Genomic DNA, 27,841 nt, shown 5'->3' on the forward strand with positions numbered 1-27,841 from the left:
CCAAATTCATTGATTAGCTCTAGTAGTTTTCCTGTGGCATCTTTAGGATTCTCTATGTATAGTATCATGTCATCTGCAAACAGTGACAGTTTTACTTCTTCTTTTCCAATTTGGACTCCTTTTATTTCTTTTTCTTCTCTGATTGCCGTGGCTAGGACTTCCAAAACTATGTTGAATAATAGTGGTGAGAGTGGACATCCTTGTCTCGTTCCTGATCTTAGAGGAAATAATTTCAGTTTTTCACCATTGAGAATGATGTTTGCTGTGGGCTTGTCATATATGGCCTTTAGTATGTTGAGGTAGTTTCCCTGTATGCCCACTTTCTGGAGAGTTTTTATCATAAATGGGTGTTGAATTTTGTCAAAAGCTTCTCCTGCGTCTATTGAGATGATCATATGATTTTTATTCTTCAAATTGTTAATATAGTGTATCACATTGATTGATTTGTGTATATTGAAGAATCCTTGCATCCCTGGGATAAATCCCACTTGATCATGGTGTATGATCCTTTTAATGTGTTGTTAGATTCTGTTTGCTAGCATTTTGTTGAGGATTTTTGCATCTATATTCATCAGTGATATTGGGCTGTAATTTTCTTTTTTTTTAGTGTCTCTGTCTGGTTTTGGTATCAGGATGATGGTGGCTCGTAGAATGAGTTTGGGAGTGTTCCTCCCTCTGCTATATTTTGGAAGAGTTTGAGAAGCATAGGTGTTAGCTCTTCTCTAAATGTTTGATAGATTTTGCCTGTGAAGCCATCTGGTTCTGAGCTTTTGTTTGTTGGAAAATTTTTAATCACGGTTTCAATTTCAGTGCTTGTGATTGGTCTGTTTATATTTTCTGTTTCTTCCTGGTTCAGTCTCTGAAGGTTGTGCATTTCTAAGAATTTGTCCATTTCATCCAGGGATTTCATCCATTTCATCTATTGTATTCACTTATAGTTGCTTGTAGTAATCTCTCATGATCCTTTGTATCTCTGCTGCATCAGTTGTTACTTCTCCTTTTTCATTTCTAGTTCTGTTGATTTGAGTCTTCTTCATTTTTTTCTTGATGAGTCTGGATAATGGATTATCAATTTTGTTTATCGTTTCAAAGAACCAGCTTTTAGTTTTATTGATCTTTGCTATTGTTTCCTTCATTTCTTTTTTATTTATTTCTGATCTGATATTTATGATTTCTTTCCTTCTGCTAACTTTGGGCCTTTTTTGTTCTTCTTTCTCTAATAGCTTTACATGTAAGGTTAGGTTGTGTATTTGAGATTTTTCTTGGTTCTTGAGGTAGGATTGTACTGCTATAAACTTCTTTCTATAACTGCTTTTGCTGCATCCCGTAGGTTTTGGGTTGTTGTGTTTTCATTGGCATTTGTTTCTAGGTAGTTTTTTATTTCTTCTTTGATTTCTTCAGTGATCTCTTGGTTATTTAGTAGTGTATTGTTTAGCCTCCATATATTTGTATTTTTTTTTACAGTTTTTTTCCTGTAATTGGTATCTAGCCTTATAGCGTTGTGGTCGGAAAAGATACGTTATACGATTTCAATTTTCTTAAATTTACCAAGGCTTGATTTATTACCCAAGGTATGGTCTATCCTGGAGAATGTTCCATGAGCACTTGAGAAGAAAGTGTATTCTGTTGTTTTGGGATGGAATGTCCGATAAATATCAATTAATTCCATCTTGTTTAATGTGTCGTTTAAAGCTTATGTTTCCTTATTATTTTTATTTTGGATGATTTGTCCATTTGTGAAAGTGGGGTGTTAAAGTCCCCTACTATGATTGTGTTACTGTAGATATCCCCTTTTATGGCTGTTAGCATTTGCCTTATGTATTGAGGTGCTCCTATCTTGGGTGCGTAAGTATTTAGAGTTTTTATATCTTCTTCTTGGATTGATCCCTTGATCATTATATAGTGTCCTTCTTTGTCTCTTGTAATAGTCTTTGTTTTAAAGTCCATTTTGTCTGATACGAGAATTGCTACTCCAGCTTTCTTTCGATTTCCATTTGCGTGGAATATCTTTTTCCATCCCCTCACTTTCAGTCTGTATGTGTCCCTAGTTCTGAAGTGGGTCTCTTGTGGACAGTATATATACGGGTCTTGTTTTTGTATCCATTCGGCCAGTCTCTGTCTTTTGGTGGGAGCATTTAATCCATTTACATTTAAGGAAATTATCGATATGTATGTTCCTATTCCCATTTTCTTAATTGTTTTGGGTTTGTTTTTGTAGGTCTTTTCCTTCTCTTGTGTCTCCTGCCTAGAGAAGTTCCTTTAGCATTTGTTGTAAAGCTGGTTTGGTGGTGCTGAATTCTCTTAACTTTTGCTTATCTGTGAAGGTTTTAATTTCTCCATCGAATCTGAATGAGATCCTTGCTGGGTAGAGTAATCTTGGTTGTAGGTTTTTCCCTTTCATCACTTTAAATATGTCCTGCCACTCCCTTCTGGCTTGCAGATTTTCTGCTGAAAAATCAGCTGTTAACCTTATGGGGATTCCCTGGTATGTTATTTGTTGCTTTTCCCTTGCTGCTTTTAATATGTTTTCTTTGTATTTATTTTTTGATAGTTTGATTAATATGTGTCTCGGTGTGTTTCTGTTTGGGTTTTTCCTGTATGGTACTCTCTGTGCTTCCTGGACTTGATTGACTCTTTCCTTTCCCATGTTAGGGAAGTTTTTAACTATAATCTCCTCAAGTATTATCTCAGACCCTTTCTTTTTCTCTTCTTTTGGGACCCCTATAATTCAAATGTTGGTGTGTTTAGTGTTGGCCCTTAGGTCTCTGAGAATGTCCTCAGTTCTTTTCATTCTTTTTTCCTTATTCTGCTCCCTGGCAGTTATTTCCACCATTTTATCTTCCAGCTCACTTATCTGTTCTTTTGCCTCAGTTATTCTGTTATTGATTCGTTCTAGAGTATTTTTAATTTCAGTAATTGTGTTGTTCATCATTGTTTGTTTGCTCTTTAGTTCTTCTAGATCCTTGTTTAATGTTTCTTGTATTTTCTCCATTCTGTTTCCGAGATTTTGGATCATCTTTACTATCATTAATCCGAATTCTTTTTCAGGTACGTTGCCTATTTCGTCTTCATTTATTTGGTGTTGTATGTTTTTATCTTGCTCCTCTGTCTGTAACATATATTTTTTTAAATTTATTTATTTTATTTATTTTTCTTTTGGCTGCACTGGGTCTTTTTTGCTGCGCGCGGGTTTTCTCTAGTTGCGGCGGGCGGGGGCTACTGTTCATTGCGGTGGCTTCTCTTGTTGCGGAGCATGGGCTCTAGGCACGCGGACTTCAGTAGTTGTGACACGTGAGCTCAGTAATTGTGACTCGCGGGCTCTAGAGCACAGGCTCAGTAGTTGTGGTGCATGGGTTTAGTTGCTCCACGGCATGTGGGATCTTCCCAGACCAGGGCTCGAACCCGTGTCCCCTGCATTGGCAGGCGGATTCTTAACCACTGCGCCATCAAGGAAGCCCTGTAACATATTTTTTCGTCGTTTTTTTTTTTGATTGTTGGGGCTGTATTCCTGTCTTACTGGTGGTTTGGCCTGAGGCGTCCAGCACTGGAGTTTGCAGGCAGTTGGATAGAGCTGGGTCTTGTTGGTGAGGTGAGGCCCTCCGGGAGGCCTCACTCTGATTAATAGTCTCTGGGGTCTGAGGTTCTCTGTTAATCCAGTGGTTTGGACTCAGAGCCCCCACCACAGGAGCTTGTGCCTGACCTCCAGCCTGGGAGCCAAGATCCCGCAAGATTCGTGGTGCAGTTAAAAGAAAAAGAAGGAAGAAAGAAATAAAGGAGTAGTACAATATCAAAGAGGAAAAAACAAAATAGAATTAGAAAGATAAAAATTATATTAGGAAAAATAAAACTATAATTGAAACAACTGCAACAAGGTAAAATAAAACCACAACAGAAAAAAGAAATAAAAAAAGTGGTGTGGGGGGAACAAGCCAAACGCAGAGAACAATATCAAAGTATAAAGAATAAAATAAAATTAGAAAAATAAAAGATTTATTAGGAAAAATAAAAATATAAAAGAATCCACAATGACGAATCAACAAGGTAAAACAGAACCCCAATCTAAAAGTGAGAAAAAGAAGGAAAAAATAAAAAATAAGCCTTGGCTATGGGGGCGGAGTTTAGACAGGGTGGAATTTAGGCAGGGGCAGGGTTTAGGGTAGGGTAGGACCTAGGCCGGTGGGGGGGTGACGTTTCAGCATGGGGCAGGGCCTTGGCTCAGGACCCAGTAGACGGGAAAAGTCCCTGGGGGCAGGGCCTAGGCTGGGCGACATTCAAGCCTGGGGTAGGCCCTCTGCTTAGGATCTTCGAGGAAGGGGAGAGGCAGCACTTGGAAAGGAGGGCCTCTGGAGTGTAGAGTTCCGGAGTTTGGAGGGCCTCTGGAGTGTAGAGTTCTGGAGTTTGCAGGTAGGGCCCTGAGTGTGTGCGGGTGGGGTTTGGGCCCAGCTTGTTGGAGGGGGTCTCTGAGTGTGTGGGGGTGGGGCCCTGGGTGGGGGTATAAGGGCGGGGCTTGGGTTCTGCATGGCAGGAAGGAGGCTCCGAGGGCAGAGGATTAGGCCTGGGAGCCCAACAGGCTTCCCGGTGCCTAAGTGGACAGGGAAAGCCCTGGCCCAGTTCCCTTTGCTCCCCTCCCCCACCATCTCCCCCAGGGTCTCCCCCGGCGCCGCTGGACCCCTAACCGTGGGTGGGTCCTGCTGGGTGTAGGAACTCCTCCCTTACCCCAGCCACCCCTCAGGTGTGCAGGTCCCTGAGGTCTGGCCTTTACTTTTGCTCCGCCTTCCCTCCCTCCCACTCCCTCAGGACCCACGTGGCTGGAGGGGGCCTTGGTGGGCGGGGGAAACCTGGCCACACTCCCTTTTGATCCTCTGCCCTCCCAATGGTTCCCCAATTTCCCACTGCAGGCGTGGGATCCCTTCCCCTCCCCCAGCCATCCCTCAGGGGCGCCAGTCTCATCCCGCCTCCACTTCTCCTCCCCCTTCACTCCCCCCATGCCCCACGTCCTACCTGGTCACTGGGGGTTTCTCCCATCCCTTTAGGTGTCCGCGGTCCCCCTCTGGTGCCTGGTAGGTGCCCTAGTTGTGAGGAGACGTGAATTCTGTGTCCTCCTTGTATGCCAACTTGACTCCTCCCCAAGGTTGATTTATTCTTAATTTTTTCAAAAAAGTATTTTTGCTAATGTGAATTAGATCCTTTTTTTCCCTCATTACACTTTAAACTGGTTGAACCTGATTATTTAGATTTTATTTTTTCAAAAGATGCTTGATTCCAAATTTTGTTGTTGCTCTATCATATATCTGATTTTTAGTCTAAGGTTCTTTCTTGGAATTTTCCTAAATATGTTATATTCTTATTTGCTGGGAGGCCTCTGCACATGCTATTTGTTTTGCCTGCAACATTCTCTACTGTTTTCTCCTCTTATGACCTCTTTATACCCTACTCCCTATCCTTTTTGCCCAGCCTGATACTTATACATACCTATACACTTCTCTGGGAGGATTTCTCAATACCTTTCCTATTTTCAGAGTTGGAAGAAAGATAGTTGCTCCCAAATGTCACCATAATACTAATACTAATGTCACCATAAAACTAATACTTGGCTCTTTTTAGTGTGGATCATATTTACATATGTGATCCCCTTAATCACGATGTAATCTCTTTAAGGCCAGGGAATGTTTAGGTACCATTCCATCCCTAGTGCCAAGCACATGAGCTTTAAATTATATATATGATGATTAAGAAAGTAGTAAGTCAGTTAAACTATGATTAATAAATTAGTGAATGAGTTAATAAACTATTAAATGAGTTGATTAATGAATTCACTAATGAATGAAAATAAATCAACAAAGTTCAAGTTTGCTGGACAGCATTTCCTGCCCATTATATGTAGCCAATCCACTTCTTTCTCAGCTCATGTTACTGGCCATGTTCACATGTTTGACTCTTCATATTGATTTTTTCCACAACTTTTTCCATTATACATATCTATGAAAAAAGTCACTGCCAAAAAACGTAAGAATAGTAAAATTCCCTCACATCGAACATGGTTATTGTATACATACTGATGTGGGATAAGGATTCTGGAATATATGATCTGGTGTCAAGACTTGGGTTCTCTTTCCCTTTCTCCCACCAAACCCAAAATATTTTCTTTGTTACAAACATATTGAAAACTGTTTTTCAGAATGGGTAAGAGAAGATAATGGATGTTACATAATTGGATAACCAGCCAAGGAATGTTTCAGCAGAACAAATTCTGATATTTTCATTAGTTAATCAGAAAAAAATTAAATAGTAAATAATGAAGCCTATACTTCTATTCTGATTTATTAAAACTGTGATGTTTCATGTTTCTTAAAATAATAGTAGTCCCTTTAAAATCCTACTTGAGATGTATAAGTGGCTATGCAACTGATTTCTCTTTATAGAAACACATTATTTAAATGTCTTTTACTAATTTTCAATTCTAATTTGTAGACTTCCTGTAACATTAACCATGTCTACAGGAAAAGTGGATGAACTAAGTATATAAGCGTAGGCTTTATTGAGAATATTTTCAAAAGTAAAAATTAGTGATTATTTGAAACTAGGGCAAATTAACCATGCTTAATGATTTCATCAACTATGTATATGCATTTGTACATGTAAATTCTTGAGTATATTTTAGCATTAAATTATCCATCCTTGAGTTTTGGCCATGCTACACTCTATTCGAGAAATTTGGGGCTTCCCTGGTGGCGCAGTGGTTGAGAATCTGCCTGCCAGCGCAGGGGACACGGGTTCGAGCCCTGGTCCGGGAAGATCCCACATGCCGCGGAGCAACTAGGCCCGTGAGCCACAATTACTGAGCCTGCGCATCTGGAGCCTGTGCTCCGCAACGGGAGAAGCCACGATAGTGAGAGGCCCGCACACCGCGATGAAGAGTGGCCCCCACTTGCCGCAACTAGAGAAAGCCCTCGCACAGAAACGAAGACCCAACACAGCCAAAAATAAAATAAATAAATTAATTAATTAAAAATACTTAAAAAAAAAAAAAAGAAAGAAATTTGGCCAAGCCTGTCTTGTCAAGATGCCAAGATAGATTAAGGCAAGAGAATTAATATATGATGACCTGGACATCTGTAGGATGGTAAAGAGGAAGTCAGAAATAATTTAATAACACATCCAGGTCAATTAAAAAAGACAAAAACACAATATGATAGATTTTTTATTGCAGGTTTTATAGTGTAAAGCATCATATGTAATTATTAGTTCAAATTACAAATTGTAGGTAACATGAAGGCTCATTTTACAGTATTCAAATATCTAGTGAGTTTTTGCAAGTAGTTTGAGGGAAGAAACAATCAGTTTAGGTGCGTGGGGTGCTTAGTTGCCTGGGGTGATCAATCCCAGAGCAACCTACTTATATAATAAAAACACACAGAAGAGTGACAGAGTTCCCCTGTGGTGGTAGTGTTTTCATGGGATTTCCCCCACTGTACTGTCACAGGTACTAGAAGGAATCAGAGTCCAGTGAAATCTGCATGAGAATCATAAGTTTGTTCGGTAAGTATATGTATCCATGTGTTAAAAACATTCAGTTTATAAGAACATCAGGCTAAAGAGTATTGGATGGATTAATTTATAATGACATTAGTCTAAGACAGCCTGATGCTATGAAACCTCTTGGCTGAAGCTCTTCCTTCCTTGGAAAGTGCTGGAATAAGTGCTATTGGCATTTGCCTCTGTAAATCCCCATTTACAGACCTTTCTTCCAAGTCACACCACCTCTCTTTCATGCAGACTTTTACATTTTGTACTCAGTGGTTGTGTTAATATAGTTAAACAAGTAAGTGCTTCATACCTGCTAGCTTCATAGCCATCTTCTTTCCACAGTTCATTTTTTGAACACTGGTTCTCTGATTCATTGTGAGTTGATTTTACAGTTTAGCTTTCAAGGTGAAATCTGTTTTCTTGCCACTCTAAAACCCCCAATGCTTATAACACCTATGTCAAACATCACTAATTTTCACGCATTTATGAGATGTAATGACCAATTATAAAGTTTGATTAATACTGATTATATTTTCTGAGTACATTTGTATATATGAACACGTTTGTAAGTTCGTGTATTGGAAATAAGGATTCATTAATTCATTCAACAAATATTAGTGCCTTCTGAGTGACAGATATTCTATTAGATGGTAGGAATAAGCTGACAAAGACAGTGTAGTTTCTGCCCTCAAGTAGCTTGAAGTTTGGACTTAAAAATATGTTAAGTAATAAGGTAATATCTCTTCTAAGAGAGAGATGCTTGTATTATTATGAGAAGGCAGGGACTTAACTCAGGCTGGAGAAAAAGGAAGAATAATAAAGAGAAAGACAAGAGGAATCGCACTTGAAAGACAAATGAACAAGGTTGTTTAGGGGGAAAATTGCACAGTTTTGGCTACATAAGTTTCAGATGACTATTGGGCATCCACTAGGCAACTAGAACGTGTTTCTACCACTCATGAGAGCATTCTGAGGTAGAGGATGTGGATTTTGGAGTAATTATCTAAGTGTGTAAATTGAAACTGACTGTCAATAATGTGTGTGTGTGTGTGTGTGTGTGTGTGTGTATGTAATATGTATAAGGATAAAGGAAAGAAGGACCATGGATGGAATCCTGGGAAATACCAGTATTGAAGGAGCTTGGTAGAGAAAGTGGAACCATAAAGTGTGCTCAAGGAGAAGGAAAGAAGCCCAGGGTACTTTGATGCCATTGAAGCTGATGGATAGGACAGTAAGAAGGGAGAAAATGGCCAAAGATCATGTACTATAGAGAAGTTAAGTATTTCTAGGAGGTTTTTGTGTCCCTGTGGGGGAAAAAAAATAGTGGCATCAATCATGGGTCTAGAAACTTGGAAATATTATTCACTTCTCTTGAATGTAGTAGAGAATAACATTTTGCCATCACAAAGCTACAAGATATCCTAGAGAATAATTTTATCCTATGAAATCCATGGACACAATGACCAAAGAATTGAAATTCACACTAGGAGCTCCTTAGGGACTGGGGATGTAATTTATTTATGTCTCTATTTCTAGCACATAGTGAAGTCCTTGACACCTTCTTGGTACTAACAATTGCTTTTGGATAGAACTGAATTAAACCACTTATTATTTCACACTCATTTCTTTTATAGCAATGGAAACTACACATTGTAGTACTGGTGTCTAGGATTGCGTGCTGGAACTAACTGTTAAACTTTGCCCTCCCCATTGCAACCCAAAGTAAAATTGAGGGAAATCAGAATCTTTTTAGAAATTGGAGCCTGGCAAAGAGAAAGAAGGAGATTAAATCATTCCTATGCTTGTTTGTGTTACAGGTTTTCTATTACAAATGTAGTTTTAAAATGACATTGTATGGGTCATGCTTTTCCATGTAGAAATACTCATTCAAAATTAACTGTATAGAGAGAGTTAAACTATTTTCCATGTTGGAAAAACGATGAAAAGCATTTTTCTGAAATCTCATTAAAATGGCCTTTAATTTTATAGTCATTTTTATCCAGAGCACTGCAGGTAAATTTGAAGACATGTATTAGAAAGCGTATAAAAGAGGTTTATAAAGAAATTCATAATTGCATCCTGTTTTAATGCCTTTTGTTTGGTTTAACTTTAAAACTGATTGAAAGTTGCTCAAATAGCCAGAAGCATTTTTGTTGTTGTTCCTAAAATTATGTTCATATGGAAAGTGCAGGCTGATAGGCAGCAGAATTTCAAATAAATTAATTTCAGTTTTCTCAGAAGGAGGTTTTGCACTATGAAAAAAAAAGTGTCTTTTTTCCTCTACTCCTGAAAAAAATGAACAGATGTAAATTTGTTATTTGAGTAGTTCCAATCAGTCCTCTGCAGATTTCCAGTTACTATGACTTAAGAATTATTTCCTAGATACACCAGGAAATAAAGTAATATTGTCTTCCATTTAATTTATTTTTTCTCTTACACAAAACCTAACTGATTTTGCCTGTGTTTTGGAGAAGTTGCTTAAAGTGTAATTGAAGTTGGAGGCCATCTGGGTATTCAGATGATGATGAATTTTAAAAATTAATATCTTGTCATCTGCTGCTTATTTTTCTCTTATATGTTATTCATATAAATATGTACTAAATTATTATTGTGGCTAAATTATATCTCATATCACTCCTTTCAATTCTTTACTCCAAACAATTGCATTGGGCTCCCCAGATGCGCTATTTAAACTGCAGCCCCTCCACTGCTCTCACACTCCTGTTCTCCTTGACTTAATTCCTTTTTTTTACATTACATTTATCACCTTCTAGTGAACTTTATAATTTCCTATTTAGCTCTATATAATGGTATTAAAATAAATACAACGTATAGTTTATTTTGTATATTGCTAACATGTAAGCTCCCTGAAGCAAGCTCGATAAATATATGTTGTACGTATATTTATATGTGCTTTCCATGATTTAGGTACATCCATTTTCCTTAAGCTCTTTGTGTGTGAAGAGTGCATCAAGGATTATTTCAGAGACTTCCCTCCCTGCTTTTTCTTTCTTCCTCTGTCCCTGTTTACCTCTGTAGAATCAGAGACCGAAGGATGCCCTTTCTCTTTACTCCTCCATTGCTTGCAATTACAGTGCCCCTAAGTTGACTTTGCCCCAGGGATCCTTGTATTTGGAAATGACTAGATAGGGGTTGGATGAATGGCAAGAGGGAGGAGTGATCCCATCTTGCAGTTCTGATAATAAGGAGAACACTGTGAGGAAATGCTCGCCAATCATCTAGAGAAGAACAACCAGATCCAACCTGGTCAGTGTAACCACATCTCATCATCAGACTCAGAAAATGACAGGCAGACACTTTCTTAGAGAATAGAAATTTCAGGTTAGGGGATTAATCTGAGCTGTCCTGAAGTCTAAAGGTAGTCCAGTTTTGAACGCCATTTATATTCTGTGAATAGCCTTTGGTTTTTCATTTTAATGACTCTGTGTGTGTGTGTGTGTGTGTGTGTGTGCATGTGTATCCCCTGTATCTTTGCCTAATTTGTGTAAAATTCTCAGAAAATTCTCTAACTCCTCAAAGACCAGATTTCGGGGTGGGTGCAGACCTGGGCTGCCAAATGAGTACTCAGTCTCCTAAAACTTAGGGTTGAAGAAGAGGGTGGAACTGTAATCAAAAGCAACAACCGACATCGAGGAAAGATGAGCAAGCTGGCCAATTTCTAGACTCTGTTCTAAAAAAAGTAATGGGAAGCATTCAGAGGTGAGAAGTTTCTCTGGGAAGGGCCAGTACCTTTATAAACTATGAGGGTGGAGTCAACAGAAAAGATAAGAAAATAAAAAGCAAGTGGTGCTGAAAGTATTCACCCATTTTTCTCTTCATTGCGCACCTCAATCCCCAACTTTCCGTCATTCTGTTCAAATCTTCTGGCGCTCCGCCAGCTCTTTTTCCTTGTCTCCAGCCACTAATTTGCCTCTGGTTCCCACTACTAGGACCTGTAAATGATGACTCCTGACACAAATAGATCCTTGCTCTCTTGACCCTTGAGTTGGGTGAAGGGGCATCTCTTCTCAGCACCAAAATTAAACCTGCAAGGGCAGTTTTAGGAACATTGTTATAAATGGTGTTTTCTTTCAGTTCTTCAAGTACTGCAGGATAAGCCCCTGAGTGAATTGTTTCTAGGTTGTAAAATCTATTCCAGGCCAAAAGAGATAGGCTAAGACTTTCATTTTTGGAACTGCTCATGCCTGTTCTTAAGTTAGAAACTGCTGGTTTGACCTAACACCTATTCCTGCTGGTCTGTGAGATACATGATACCTTTTCCTCTTTCATAATTTATTGCTTCAACAGCAGACTTTTGTTAGAGCCCTGCTGTTAAGGGACAAAGAAAACACCCACTTTGTTGAACATTTATGTTTAAAGTGAGTTCATTGCACTAAATCACTGTGTGCCCATGGGAACATCTCTAACCCAAATTATAACCATATCTGTGATGGAATCAGACCCTGATTTTTTTTTTCTTTTTTGGTAATATTTTTTTGAGTGTGTTGATTCCTGTGGAATTCACAAATGTTCATTATTTTTTTTTCCCAGGGCCTGAACAAACTAGTTTTAAGTTAGGTTTCCTTGCTGTGGACTTGCACAGTGCGTCAGACTGTATCATGGTACCCTGTACACAACTTTGTTACTTCTTTTTAAATTATCTCTCTTTTCTGCCAGTCATTAAAATCTCTATAATGGCACTTTCAAAATATATTTTGAATGAATGAATGAATGAACAAATCAAGAGTCTAATTACATTGACTTTTACTGAGCAGGTCAAGCTTTGGCCTACTCCTCTATCCCAGCTTGGGGTTCCTCCACAGTGATTGTACACCATCCAACTGATAAATGTCTCTCCTTCAAAAAATGACATAATAATTAGTCATCGATTTTGGATAGCCCCTGTAAATAGCAAAGAATAAAAGCAAGTCTGTATATAGGTTTAAAGTTCCATCACTGGTGGTCAATGCCTTTAATTTGTGTTAGGTATACCTTAGTTCTTAATTTTGCTTGTTTTAAATCACAATTCTCTTAGAGAATGAGGAAATATTTGAAAGAGATTTGACTATGGTCCCAGAAAATATATATAGACCTACCTGAATAATATTTGTTTTTGTGGGGAGAAAAGGAGTGGGGAAAAGGGAAAAGTTTCGGTTTTTAAAAAATTTAACTCTCACCTTTGCACCGTGGAGGCAGCTTTGTGAAATATTAAGGGCATGGGTTTTGGCATTAAACAGACTTGGATTCAGATCTCCCATTTATTGGTCCTGCGCTTGGTCAAATTGCTTAATCCTTATTCTTCATCTGCAAAATTGGGCTCTGATATCACCTAGTGTTGTAGCAAGGATTAAATAAAGTTCCTGGAAACTTGATATAATTGTATAATAATAAAAGCTAAAGAGTTTGTTAGCTGTTAATTTCATTCCGTGTCTAACTGCTCACAGCTCTCTTTTGTGAGGATATTGCTTACACTCACTGGTAAACATTTCCATTAAGAGAAGTGGGTCTTGAGCACAAGAATAACTCAAGGAAACCCCTTTATAAGTTGTATTAATCAGAGTCTCCAGAGAAACAGAACTGATAGTGTGTATGTGTGTGTGTGTGTGTGTATATATAATATAGATATATAATATATGTATATAGTAAAGAGATTTATTGTAAGGCATTGATTTATGAAATTATGAAGGTTGAAAAGTCTCATGATCTGCCCTCTGCAAGCTGGAGACCCAGGAAGGATGGTGGTGTGACTCAAAGACCAAGAGCCTGGTGTAAATTCCAGTCTGAGTCTGTAAGCCTGAGAATTAGGATTACTGAGGGCAGATCAGTGTCCCAGCTGAGACAGAGAGAAAGAAATCTTCCTATTCTCTTTTTTGTTCTATTCAGACCCTCAACAGATTGGATGATGCCCACCTACAATGGGAAAGGCAATATGCTTTACTCCATCTGCTGAATACAATGCTAATCTTCCTGAAACATCCCCACAGACGTACTCAGAAATAATGTTTGACTAGTGTTCTGGGTATCCTATGATCCAATGAAATTGACACATAAAATTAACTATCACACCAAGTATATTGGTTATGATGCATTTCTTGGTGAAGTTGACTTGGCATTGGAGGCTGTAGTTTACCCACCTTTGAAGCAAATCCAAGATGTTTACATATTGGGATGGGCATGTATAAATACAGAAAGAGAGAAGAGAAATTTGTTGATACAGAAAATGGAAAAGCACTGGGTATATGAGCAGGAGAGAGAGGGCAATTATAAATGCTTAAACTAAGAACAGGTACATATTCCCAGTGGACCAATATGGGAAAAGACATGGAAAGACATGTGACTTGAAGCCTGGCAGCTCTGAATTTGAGTCTCATCTTAAGACTTTCCAGTTGTGTTATCATGGGCAAGTTGTTTAATTTCTATCTCTGATGTTTTCATATCTCTAAAGTAAAAAGAGTAATAATATTTTAAATTGCTAATTTTAATTATGAAAAGAAATAATATGGAAAACATACATCAAGTGTTAATTCTCTTTCTTACTTCCTATTAAGTACTGTGTTTTAACTAGGAAAGTATATTCACACCTATTATTATTGTATGACGTGTAGAGGAAAATCTAGCCTTAATTATATATTCAGAAGACAGGTATAAAGTGAATTATGCATATATTAATATACAATGTAGTCTGTGTATCCCAGCTCCAACAAAAATTAGCTATGTGGATCTGAGTAGCCATTCTGATTTTGGGGCTCCTTATTTGTAAAATGGGGATTATACCTTTATAGGTTTATTGAGAGAATTACATAAGATAATAATAGTGAAGCATTTTGTTCAGGACCTGTTACAGAGTAGAAGTGGACTTATATGGGATAAAGGCTTATTTAGATGTCGTAGTTCAGGTTCTAACTCAGAAGAAGTATCTTCGTAATGAATGCTCCATTTAACTGAGTCTTCATCTATTTTTCAGACATGGTATTATAGTGAGGATACATTTATCTTTCTTTAGACCCTAAGCAAAAACTAATTTTTTTAAAAAATTTATTTATTTATTTATTTATTTATGGCTGTGTTGGGTCTTCGTCTCTGTGCTAGGGCTTTCTCCAGTTGTGGCAAGCAGGGGCCACTCTTCATCGCAGTGCGCGGGCCTCTCACCATCACGGCCTCTCCTGTTGCGGAGCACAGGCTCCAGACGCGCAGGCTCAGCAATTGTGGCTCACGTGCCTAGTTGCTCCGCGGCATGTGGGATCTTCCCAGACCAGGGCTCGAACCCGTGTCCCCTGCATCGGCAGGCAGATTCTCAACCACTGCGCCACCAGGGAAGCCCCCAAAACTAATTTTAAAATAAAAAAGTTAATAAAAGCTACAACTTGTTCATCTTCCCCCTAATATGAATTGATGAGGTTTTTAGTAATGTGTTGGAAATATAAAAACAGTTTTTTGATTGGATGCCTACTGCCCCATATTTGATAGGTTAGAATAAAAAATAATCATCTTTATGAAATAGGATGTCATTACTGTACTTTATTCAGTTGTCAAAGTCTAAACAAAATCCAATTTAGAACAAATAAACAGTTCTGTGTCAAAAGAAAGATACCAGAGAGGAGGCTTAACTGTATTTTCTGAAACTGTATTACTTGGCAGTTCTGTGACACTTAGAGGTGATACCCAGTGAAACGGGTTTCAGCTTTGGGGAGCTATGTAATAGAATCGTGTGTGTGCATCTGTCTAGTTCACGTTACGTGGTTGTCTTTTTCTCCATCTCCATTTCCATTCTTCAGGCAATAAAAGTACGGAGCAGGGAAACAACTTGCTCATCACTCTGCTCAGTGGGATTTAACCTTTTCAAGAAGTGACATCTTTTTATTTTGCTCAGAGTACATACAGTATATAATTATCATGTACAATAATTTAGCAGTAGTTTAAAATTAGTATCAATTAAATTATGCTTTTTGTAACACACATATTATTATTCTAATAAATTGAAATTGTGTGTTTTAAGTAAAAAGTTAACTGTTTATATTCCCTTTCTCTCTTAGTGCTTTTCTAGTTTAATTAAAAGAAAAGGAGAGAAGGAAAGTTGAGTTTATGATTTGAGAAAAAAAAATATGAGTAGAGAGAATTCTTTTGCGTGGTCCTCAAATACAAAATCTATTATCCTAGGGTGACCTGAAAGCCATAGATGTGCCATGTGAGACCAGAAAATTTATATAACTTTGTCTCTGGAATCTCCCATGGAACTCAAATTCAATCACTTATATCTCACTTATATCTTTTTTCTGAGATGAAAATCCTACCTATTTCTATTTCACGTGATAATTCCTATGAGTCTGCTTCTTTCTAGTTATTTGAGGATTGAGAGGATTAACTAAAATGCTTTTATATTAAAAAATGCTACTAATGTCATCACTCTTTTGGGCAAAGAGTGATAATTCTGACCACTCTGTTGTCTAGACATTTAATTTAAGAGTTCCAATTTCATGCCCCTATTACACTCTAAAATTATATAAGTTTAATTGAATATTTAATTGCAAATTTCATACTTGGCAAATTGCCTCATCTGGTTATCACTCAAAAGTAGACAACGCATACTTTGTATTCATTCAAATATAATTAATAGAAGTTTTCCTTAAAATTCTCTATAAGAGCCATACTTGATATTACGTATTTTAGTTTTTAAAAAAACAAAGAAAAACTAAAGAAAACAATGCATGTGCTTTTATATATTTTTTTTTTTAATTTTTAAATTTTATTTTATTTATTTTTTTATATGGCAGCTTCTTAATAGTTATCCATTTTATACACATCAGTGTATACATGACAATCCCAATCTCCCAATTCATCACACCACCACCCCCCACCACTTTCCCCCACCTTGGTGTCCATACGTTTGTTCTCTACATCTGTGTCTCTATTTCTGCCCTGCAAACCGGTTCATCTGTACCATTTTTCTAGGTTCCACATATATGCATTAATATACGATATTTGTTTTTCTCTTTCTGACCTACTTCACTCTGTATGACAGTCTCTAGATCCATGCACATCTCTACAAATGACCCAGTGGAATATTACTCAGCCATAAAAAGGAACGAACTTGGGTCATTTACATGTGCTTTTTTATCAGTAGAGAAGAGATAAGAAAGTAAGTGATAAGAAATCCCAAATAACATTAGCTTAAACTAGTTAAAATTGTATTCTCTGTACAGATAAGTCAGAGGTGTGCAGTCCCAGGGTCATGGGAAATTTTTATAAAGGGCTCAGTTTCCTGGCCTCCTTTCAGTTTGCTCTCTACCATCTTCAGAACAGGGCTTTTCTCTACCATCCTCAGAACTGGGCCTCCACCTATAGTCAGCAGGACAGAGGAAGGGTAAGGGAGGACATGCTCTCTCCTCTTTGAGGACTTTTCCTAGAGGTGCTCTGGCTACTGTGCTTTCATTTCATTGGATAGAATTTAATCACATGACCGAGACTCCTGTACTGATTGATTCTGGTTCTTTGTATGTATTCAGTGGCTTGTGCATATTAGATACTTAATTTCTAAGCTCTTGTGTCACCCTAAACCTTGGCATTACTGCAGTTGATTCAAGTAGTAGTAATTTATTCATTTTACTTACAGCCTCTGTTTTTAAAAAGGACTTTGAGTTTCATTCCATTTACTGCTGGGATAGTCACTTGAGATTTTTGCCTGATACCTATTTTATCAAGCAAGATTTGGGGGCATTTTTGTGTTATGAGTTTGACATGCTATTAATTATCACTTCTGTCCAATAATAGAGATTAACGATTTATGTTTCCAAATATCCTATTATGAACATAGACTAAAACTAGGCATTAATCTTGGAAAAACAGAAGAAATGCAACTGTAATGCCATTTCACAATTAAATTACATAAAATCTCATTATTAGAGTCATTAGCTAAATTAGCAAAATCAATTATTAAATTTGAATTAATGCAAAGTTTGAATATGATGCCAAGCCAATGCCAATTAATTTCAGTTGAGAAATTTCAGAGGCATGAATACCTTAGGAAAACATTGAACATCTAAAACATATAATGTCTTATCTCTGAGGAAAGAAATCTTAGTTTCAGAGTACCTACATGTGTTAAAGGATAATCAAACAAAATAAAATTCAGAAAAAAAGTCTCAATTTAACATGAACATGATGTTTTTGTTAGTATTTGGACCTTAGGGATTATCAATTATTTTGTGAACCACTGCCTGTAAACATTAAGCTATCTGATTTATTTTGATGACTAAGAATTTTTGCCCAGGGAATAACCAAACAACTTATTACTGAAATATTCTCAATAATATAATCTTAATTTTAAGTTGTTTTAGCTTGTCAGTTTCCATAAGGCTTCTAACATAGATCGTCATTTAATTTCCATGAAGCTTGTCGTTACTGCTACTGGTAGATTAAAATGCTATCCTCTGTAACTTTGAGTTTTCATAAGCATGGCGGCCTGATCTGTCTGGAACTCCGTTCCTTGCATGCTTGCCTTCTCGACAAACCTCACCTGACCTGTCATTGTGGAAAAGTATCCCTTTTGTGGGTTCCCAGAACACTTTATGCTTCATTTACACTGTATTGTGAGTGTTTGATCGTCTGTCTTCACCATGAGATAGTTCATTCAAAAAATATTTACCTATTGTTTGGTAATCTTATTCTCAATGTTTAATATGGTGTAGGAGTGCCACAAATGATGCTTTAATGAAATTGAAAAAAGAAAGAAAGGTACTATCCTTTAGAATTTCCCTAGTCTTAACAGCTCATGACTCTGTAAACCACATCCTGTCTCATCCATGTTCTGAGTAAATGTCCACTTAGTTTACTGCAATTCATATTCTTGAAAACTATACTTTTCTTCTGTTTACTGCAATACATATTCTTGAAAAGTATACTTCTGCTGATGTGCTTTATTAATACCAATTTTCGAACATGCCGGATTTCAACGATTTTTAAAGACCTTTGTTTGAACCTGAGGCAAAAGGTAGCTTTACTTGAAGATTTGTATGTTTTGACAGTTCTGTATTGAGGGCAACCTTCTACAGAGAGTCACTGACATTTTGTTTGGATGTACTGACAGCAGTGGGGAAGGGCATGCTTTTTAAAATAATTTAGAAAATTTATTTTTTTGCCTTTTTAAATGAAAAGTCAGTAGAAATGATGATAGATTAGATTTTTATTGAAAAAAATAATTTATTCCCTGTAGTTTGCTTTTTTACATTCTATATTCTTTACATAGTTCATGTATGTGGTTGGCAAGGACATGAGGACCTTATGTTCTGAACAAATGTGTTGCAGTTAGTATGTATGAAATGCTAAATGTGGTTTCTTAACCTCAGCTCTATTGACATTGGGGGCCAGATAAATCTTTGCTTTGGGGGGCTGTCTTGTGTCTTCTAACATGTTTACATATTTAATGGCATACCTGGCCTCTACCCACTAGATGCCAATAGCATCCACCCAGTTGTGACAACCATAAACGTCTCCAAACATTGCCCAGTGTCCCCTGGGAGACAAAGTCACCCCTGGTTGAGAAACAGTGTACTAAAAAATGCTCCCCTTCTGACTCTGTCAATATTTAGAATCAGCTAGGGATTTGTATGCCTATTTACACTTAATGTTTGCATTTAACTCTGTCCAATCCACTGTTACCATGGGTTTGACTGGTTTTCATTTATCAAGTATTTGGAGTATTGTGATTTTTTTTTTTAAATGGTATTTTAGAGAAAGGGTTGTTAGAGGAGACTGGAGTAAAGATGGGCAAAACTTTTACAAGAAAAAGAAATTCTACACACTTAATGGTAATTCCTAGAAAATGGTCAAAATCAGGTTTAAAAAAAAAAAGCTGAAAGGATTTAAGGGATTTATTTTCTTGAAATAAAGTGGTCTTCTGGAATTTAAGTGTTACAGTGAATAGTACTTTTTCTATCCAGATGTGTTTTCTTCCTTTGACTATAACAAGTATTTATTCTTTCTGTTTCTCCAAATTGTAGTCTTCACTGGCTGCTTAATTTCAGTGACTGTGGTTCTGAAAGATAAATCACTGGGGGAGAAATATGAGAAGTAAAAGATTTGAATCCATTAAAATACACTATAATATATCCACCTACACACAGATACATAAAAGTGACCCAACCATTTATTATTTAGAGATCAATAACATTTTTTCAATTTCTCCCCCAAAAGACACTTTGAATTCACATTAATGTATAGCATGGGCCAGTTTCCTTAATTGTAAAGCAACTTCACATAATATGAATAAAACTATTTCTTATTAGATTCTAGCTTGATGGTGTATTAAAATGTGTTGTTGTTTTTAATATACATAGAAACCAGAAGATTTTATTGACATGATCAGCATGTGCACAAACTGTGTCATCAATTTTAAACAGCTGTGGAAAAGCCTTTGGTATGAATGCTCTATTAAAATACAGATCCTCCTTTACAATCGGATTGCTGGGCTTGAACTGTGGCACACTTCTTGCTAGCTGTGTATCCTCTGGTATGTTGCAGAACTTTTTCTTGCCCCAGATTCATCATCTGTAAAATGAGACTTGTAATAATAACCTACCTCATAAGATTATTGATGAGTAATAAGTTAATATATGTAAATTAAGTTAATATATGTAAACACTGTAAGTGCCAAATAGGTTTAGCTGTTGTTGTTGTTCTTATTATTACAACCACAACTATTACAATGTGAAGGGTTTCTATCCTTCTATCCAGTCTTCAGTAAAATAAAGATTGGGTTCTATAAATGTGGAAAACAGCAGTCATAGAAGCTTCATTGTTACAGTGCTAGAATTGACCCAAATTCATCCTGAACTGTCAAAATGGCATTTGGATTCCTTTTCAGAGCATGAATTCAAATTCATATTATCCAAAATCTGAAGAATTTTAGAGCAAAAGGAAACATAACCTAGTACATATGCATCTAGACTTGAATTATCTTCTCTCTCCTCTTCTTTTTTTTCTTTTAGAAAGAGCATGGGATTTAGTGTCAGAGAAACTGTGTTGCAGTCCTGGCTTTGCCTCTTATTAACCATAAAACCTAGGGTTAGTTGGTAAATTCTCCGTGGACCTCGCTTTCTTCCTGTGTAATGCGGGGCTGATGATGACACTCTTTACTGCTGGCTAACTGCTGCTTACTTTCAAGCCTCTGCCCAGTGGCACTTGGACTCCGTGAACCTTCCTGTGTCCATTCCTGAGCTAGAGTGGTGTTGCTCCTCTGTGCCCTATCATCGTAATTTTCCACACCATTTATTTTCTTATTTGTCTCCCTCAATAGATCGTGCATCCACAGGAGAGTGCATCTGTCTTGTTCACATTTGCAGTGTGCGTACTAGAGCATAGTTGATGCTCAGTTAAGTCCTTAGCCATGAGAAATTGGTCACAATAGCCGTCTAACTTGGACTCACTCCATTGCTAACTTTATTCAGATGATACAGGGGATGATGCTTTCTAATTCAAAGAGCCACTTTATATATAATCCTGGAGACTTGGCTGCTCCATCCCTCTGTGTGACTAGTTTCTTCCAAAGAATGAGGCAGGCTGGACAGGATTGTCTAGGTGTGGTTATCATGCTGTATTTTATGAGGTGGAAAATGACCAGACTGTAATACATCAGTATTGGGGAGCCCTTGAGGCTGAATACATCATTTTCAAGGTTTATGGGCTTTAGGTACAGTTTCAAAGATATGCATTCATCTCCTCATGTTCTTTTTGTCTAGCCTAACAGCATATTTGTCCTTTAGAAATGTAATTATGTGCAGACTAATTAGTGGGCGATTGCAGTTATTTAGGTGACAGGAAAGGTAAAAAGGGCTCTGCCAGATCTGTAAAAGTGAACCTTGAGGGGCCAGAGTAAAGAGCCTTAGAAAATAAAATAAGAATTGGTAGGCTTTGGAGACTTTCTAAACCTGGGATTTTGAGGGTAAGTGAAAAGTCACGAGTGATAACCAGGTTTCTGATTTTAGCAACTGATGTAAAGGATGGTTCTAATTGTTGAGGAAAGATTTTTTTCTTCTTTTATCTCTTTCATTTATCTCTTTATTTTTTGAGTGGGAAATATTGCTTTCAATGTTTGGATGTGTTGGTTTTGAAATTCCAGCTAATAAGCACCTAGATTGATGTGGTTGAGTAAGCTGTTGAATTTTCAACAGATCTGGATGTCAGGAGAGGGATAGCTATTTTAGAATTGTGAACAGTCAGCATATGAGCTGCATTGTATGCATGTTGTCATGCAGAGACAGTACTTACCAAGAAAAGGAGAAAAAGACAAAGACCTGGGAAACACCAACTTCTTTTAAAGGAATATATGAATAAAGATACACTTTTCTTCATTCTTGGAAGGATAGTCTCAGGGATAGAGAATAAGGAAGACTGGTTTTCCAGAAGCCGAGGAAACACAAGAGTTTCAGGAAGGAAAATGGGTTTAATAATCACAGATGCTACAGTTGAGTAGGTGATTCATATAAGCAGACTATTTTGGGAGTTTGATAATTAGTGGAAATTCGATTACGACATTTCAGCAGAATTCTGGGAAAGAGCCTAATCTGGATTTAGGGGTAAATGGGATTTGAGTCATTGGACATGTGCACCACAGACTGTCCTTAAAGGAAATCTGACTTTGAGGGGAAGAACGACAGTAAGAGGTAGTTAAGAGGTGGATGCAGGAATGATAAGGTGGTAGGGTTTTATCTTCCGCTCTCTGCTAAGAGGCACACAAACATTTTTGTAGTCTTAAGGGAAAGGAAATTGCAATGGGGAAAAAGGTTGAAGATATTGGATAAAAAGGGGCTCATGGAAGGACTTTAGTTCCTAAGGAAAGTAGAAAGACTCGGATTAAGATGGATTTCTCCTCTGATGACGTTGGCCTTGTATCAAAGAAGAAACACCTCTTTATCTGAACCTCAAAGGAAAGTGACAAAGACAATCAAGGTTGTAGATATGTTTCTGAAATGAGATAATGTGTATGAGCTTAGTTAACTGGAAAGCATTTTGTCAAAATTGTTTTTATAAAGAATATTATTCCTTTTTGGAAAGTATGTGAGTGTTCTTTCTCTTTATCAGTTTTACTTGCTTTTAAAGACAACTGAACTTTTTCACAGACTCTTGAATACCGCAGGAAGCTTTGTTTTTCCTTGTTCCTAGCAACTGAAAAGTACACTTAACAGCAAAGCATATCAATTTCATTATCAAATTGTTGCTCTAAATTTTCTACAGCTATGTACATTTCTGTGTATATGTAACTGTTAATGTGGTTTGGAACAGTTTCATTTATTCAAATGGCTCTTTTAACAAATAATAGAAATAACGAGGTTAATATATGCTAATGACACAAGTGAGCAAACTTTAATTTCAAAATGATTTACTTCATTATTTTTCAATCATGCCCATTAAGTAAAAAGCTGAGTATTTTAAAATACTCTACAAAATGATAAGTTTTTGTCAGTGGCCTTCTCATTTTGCAAACCTCCATTTTACCGCCTTTTGGAGGCCTCAGGAACTGGCAAATGGAATCTGCAATTTGAGGTTGATGACAGTAGTACTCAGGTCCAAGAGAGGTGCCAAATGTCTGTAAGACACTTGCTGATTATAAGAGAATAGGGATAGGCCAGAAAGCCCTCTGTGAGAACTTTCAGAACTTAGTCCAGTTCCTTGACACTGTATTTTCACAGACATGATTATAATTGATTCTCACTTGTCATGAGGGCAGGGCCTGGAAATTCTGGGATAATCCATGTGGCCACGCACTGCCAAAGGAGCCTCCTAGGGAGGCCCAGAGTCTGAGGGTCTGTAGACAAATGCATGTCTCACAACAGTGAACTGAAATTTGCCCAGTGTTCTGAAATTTAAGCTTATTTGACCAAATCCAAATAATACGGAAATAACAATGTGGTTGGTCTTCAGTCTTTGATGGAATCTGATAAGATTCTGACTCTATACTATTGATCCAGATTACCTTTTGCCTTTCAAGCAGTCATGGGCCAATATTTCCCAAGCAATATGGCCAGTGGGAGAGGCGTCTCAGGTTTAAACGTACATATGTATATCAGGGCCTTATACAGGTTTCCTTTCTGAAGTGATGAAAAACTGTGCATGCTCCAAGGAGAAATCCAGGTGGTTTGTAATTCTAGTGGGAGAGAAAAGATTGCTGGAAAGGGGAAATTTCAGTCGGGGGTAAAGAGCTTTTTGGAAATACTTCTTAATACTTTCTAATGCAACGTAAATGCAGTTGATCCCTCTCTAGTATTTTCTCTCCTGAGTAATCATTTCCTTCTATTTAGAATTTATTTTTATAGTACCTCGTCCTTTTTATGGCCCCATTAACCATTTTTATTTTTGAAATATAAAATGAAAATTTGATTTTATGTATAGTAATACAGTCTTGTCTCCAAATTTCTATTTTGCTCATGCAGAGGGTTACTTCTACAAGAGAACAGCAGGTTTGCAGAAGCACTACATTATTATAAATTGGCGATCGGGAGCAGGCCTACGCTGGCTTGTAAGTAATATTCAAGTCCTTTTAAAGTATCTCTCCCTCCCTCTCTCCCTCCCTCCCTCCCTTCATGAAAATGGTGACTTAAAGCCTCACAGATTAAAAAACATGGTAACTCTATTTCTGAATACTTGCCAATCAAATTATGAGACTTTAACAATTACATCTCTCTCAATTTTAATATTTTGGTGCCTGTTTATCATGTTAATATATTAAGATAAATATAACTTTTATTCATCTAGATATCAAGTTCAAAATATTCTGGCTCCTTGAAGGCAGAGACTATTATATATTTTTTTTTCAGTGATACCTGTACTTCTTACTACACTGTTGTTCTTTTGTATATTTGTTCCCTGGGTATTTATTTCTTGGTTTTCTTTTAAAATCATAAATAATACATAGAAACAAAACTGAAATAAAGATAACTTTATTGTTTCCATAGTGTACATCATCTTCTCACATTTGTATTTCCACTTGTCTCCCCTCAGCTGCATATTTAAACACCGGGATTATTCTAATGAACCAAGGAAAGACAGAAGAAGCTCGACGCACATTCCTGAAGTGTTCTGAGATCCCTGACGAAAACCTAAAGGACCCTCATGCCCATAAGAGCTCGGTCACCAGCTGTCTGTACAACCTGGGGAAACTCTATCATGAGCAGGGACACTATGAGGTCAGGCCAAAACCTCTGTCTCATTCCTCCCCCTTGTTCTGATCTAGTCTCAATGTTTTCTACCTACGATCTCATTGTAGGGACACTGATCATTTAAGAAGCTAATAAGTGTTTTTATTAAAAGAGTTTTATGGTGAAATTCTTTAGGAAAAAAACTCTGCTTAAGCAAAACTTAATGGATTTCTTCACTGTGAATTTCTCGGCGTAATTATGACTCCTCAGGAAAAGGAAATAACATGCATTGCAGCTCAAGCTTATTTGCTCACCATCTCTTTGATTTTAAAATTCAAGACATGTTATTTATCTATATCCATTTTTTGATGTTAAAAAAATACATTTTTGTACTCTCTGTGTATTGAGTAAATGATTTGATATAAATCCTACTTGTTTCTTTTCATTCTTTTTAAAACAATAACCCAATGAAAACTGACTTTATTGTGTTTTTGAATTGGGGAGAGGGGAAAGGTGATGGAGACAGGGTCTTGTATGGGAAGTTGGGAGGTTGGCCCAGTCCTGTGTTCCCTGTCTCTCACACGAAGCCTGCCTGCATGGGTTTCTTCTCTCCCATTCAGTATGGCTCCTCCCTCTCTCAAATGACACCCACACACACTCTTACACGATGTATTAAGACTGCAACGTGAGGGTGAAAATAGAATTTTAAAAATAATTGCATTTAATGATCTCAGTAGGTCTGAGTAGCTAGAAGATTCATTAGTTGATATTTTATTTAGATCCTACTTGATCACCTGACTTGAAGTACCTACAGATTTTAGATGACTGTGGGTGACTTCTGGTTATTTTATTGCATAATCTATGGGAACTGAAAAATTTATATTGAGAGAACAATGGTAACATTTGACTGCTTGTTAAACTAATTTTTATATGACCTTCTTCACGGACTGGGTTGAATATTTTTATTCATGAAATGGAGGCAGTATGATATCAAAGGACGGCTTAATTATTTTCCTCTAAATACCATTTAGAAAGAGCAATGGAAGACTTTAATTTTGGAAGGATGTTGTTATTTTATTTTCAGTGAATAGTCCTGTACTTTAGCTCTTTTTCTGTTTCTTAAATTAGGATGCACTTAGTGTATACAAGGAAGCAATTCAGAAAATGCCAAGGCAGTTTGCCCCACAGAGCTTGTACAACATGATGGGTAAGTAAAATAGTAATATTTTAATTGATATTTCAGGGACCTGTGGAAAAATTGAAACCTGTAATTCTGTTAAATGGAATTCTAATAAATCATATTGTTAATCCTCACTAAAAAAACCCTGTTCACAATTGAGTGTCACATTCAAATGTTTACAAAGCATACTTATTCTAAGAGAAATAAATGTGTTAACATAGTGATTTTCAGCAATTGGCTGGATCCCAGAGTTGTTCAAAAGGGGCTCAAAAACTGAAGTGGGTATTGAGTGTTAACTAGACCTTAGAGATTGAAAATGATGAATAAAGTACATGTAGATTTTAATGAATTTATCAAATTTGTGATAATTTTTGATCATGTTATTTTCTTAATCATAATGGCCTCCTCAAAAATAAACATGCTATGATGTAGAGATTCATGGTTTTGATGCTTATAAAAAAAATGTGAGCAACTGAGCCAACTTGTATGGTTTTCACTGATAAAGGCTTGGATCTCAAGAGGTTTTTTTCAGGGTATTATTTTAGGGTAAAAACAATACTGTGAAGAGTGTAAATATCCTACTACAATTATTCCTTTTTCTACATTGAATAATTTAATTTTCTTATTAATCAGAAATTATGTAAGCTAGGGCATTGATTTTTCTAGGTACAAGAGATCAAGAACTAGAATTACTAATAAAATAAGCTGCCTATTACCTGCAATTGATCCGTGGCAGCCTTATAGGAAATTGTTACCACAGCTATTTGATGGTGGACACACCTGAAAATTGCCTATTTGGTATGTGATTCTTGAAATGAATCCCTAAAGTTTAAGATGTTCTGCTGATTGGTTAACTTTGCTGTTTCCAGATAAGGGGTTACTTTTGTCCTCAAATCAAATATTTCTTTTTCTCCGAACAACAAATCGCAAACTCAGATTTTCCTTTTTCATTAAACTTGGTTAACTTGCTTAGTATTTCTAGGCCTTCCTCATGCATATAAACTAAATGTGACTACATGATCTCTAGGATTATTTTATGCTTTTATATTCTGTGATTTGAGACATTTGATAGTAGCCGTATGGCTTTGAGTACACATAGAAAATCCCAAGCCCTCCCAAACTAGAAAATATATGCCTGGCAAGGACACTCACTTCTACTTTTTTTAATTTTTTTTATAAATTTTATTTTAATTTATTTATTTAGTTTTGGCTGTGTTGGGTCTTCATTTCTGTGCGAGGGCTTTCTCTAGTTGCGGCAAGTGGGGACCACTCTGCATCGCAGTGCGCGGGCCTCTCACTGTCGCGGCCTCTCTTGTTGCAGGGCACAGGCTCCAGACGCGCAGGCTCAGTAGTTGTGGCTCACGGGCCCAGTTGCTCCACGGCATGTGGGATCTTCCCAGACCAGGGCTCGAACCCGTGTCCCCTGCATTGGCGGGCAGATTCTCAACCACTGCGCCACCAGGGAAGCCCTACTTTTTTTTAAATAACAGAAAATTCAGAAATAGTTTAGAGCTAGAACAAGGCACAGGTCAGTAAATAGAAAAAAAAAAAAAAAAAGATTTGGGAGAGGTTTATATATTCATTCCCTGTCTCTGGGAATCCTGACAGTTGGCCTGGACAGCAGTAGGGTGATTTAATGCTCGTGTTAAAGAGGACACTGGAGTAGTTTTAGTTACTGTTTCTTTTTCTCTTTAGTATAATTACTGAAAGGTAAAAATCTCACTTCCTTAAATGTACTTTTGTCTTTATCCTCTTATGAATTAAAACCACTCATTTTACTATCTAACATTTTACCATCAATCTATCCACTCAGGTGAAATGTACGTGTCCATAAAGTGTGTACCTAGAGTATGTAGATTTATCAGTTGAATTAACTTTCTGTGTTAGTGCTGGATGGTTATTCATTTCAAAATGAATACTGAAAGAACTGTGTTCTCTAATTTTGTCTGAGGAGGCACAGTGGTTTTAGTTTATAATTTTATTTTTAACGCTAATGCTTGGGAAG

General features: G+C 37.0%; 1 protein-coding gene across 2 annotated transcripts in view; it reads left to right on the forward strand.

The window, feature by feature from the left end:
• The window catches only part of TMTC2 (transmembrane O-mannosyltransferase targeting cadherins 2), an 892,687-nt gene that overhangs the window by 234,766 nt on the left and 630,080 nt on the right, over positions 1-27,841 (forward strand). For both annotated transcript variants that reach the window (XM_068561154.1, XM_068561153.1), the window contains exons 6-8: positions 23,952-24,037; positions 24,520-24,704; positions 25,785-25,863. In XM_068561154.1, the coding sequence (XP_068417255.1) occupies positions 23,952-24,037; positions 24,520-24,704; positions 25,785-25,863 (350 nt within the window). The remainder of the gene's footprint in view (positions 1-23,951; positions 24,038-24,519; positions 24,705-25,784; positions 25,864-27,841) is intronic.

Source organism: Eschrichtius robustus, chromosome 13 (genome assembly GCF_028021215.1).
Source record: "Eschrichtius robustus isolate mEscRob2 chromosome 13, mEscRob2.pri, whole genome shotgun sequence".
NCBI lineage: Eukaryota > Metazoa > Chordata > Mammalia > Artiodactyla > Eschrichtiidae > Eschrichtius > Eschrichtius robustus.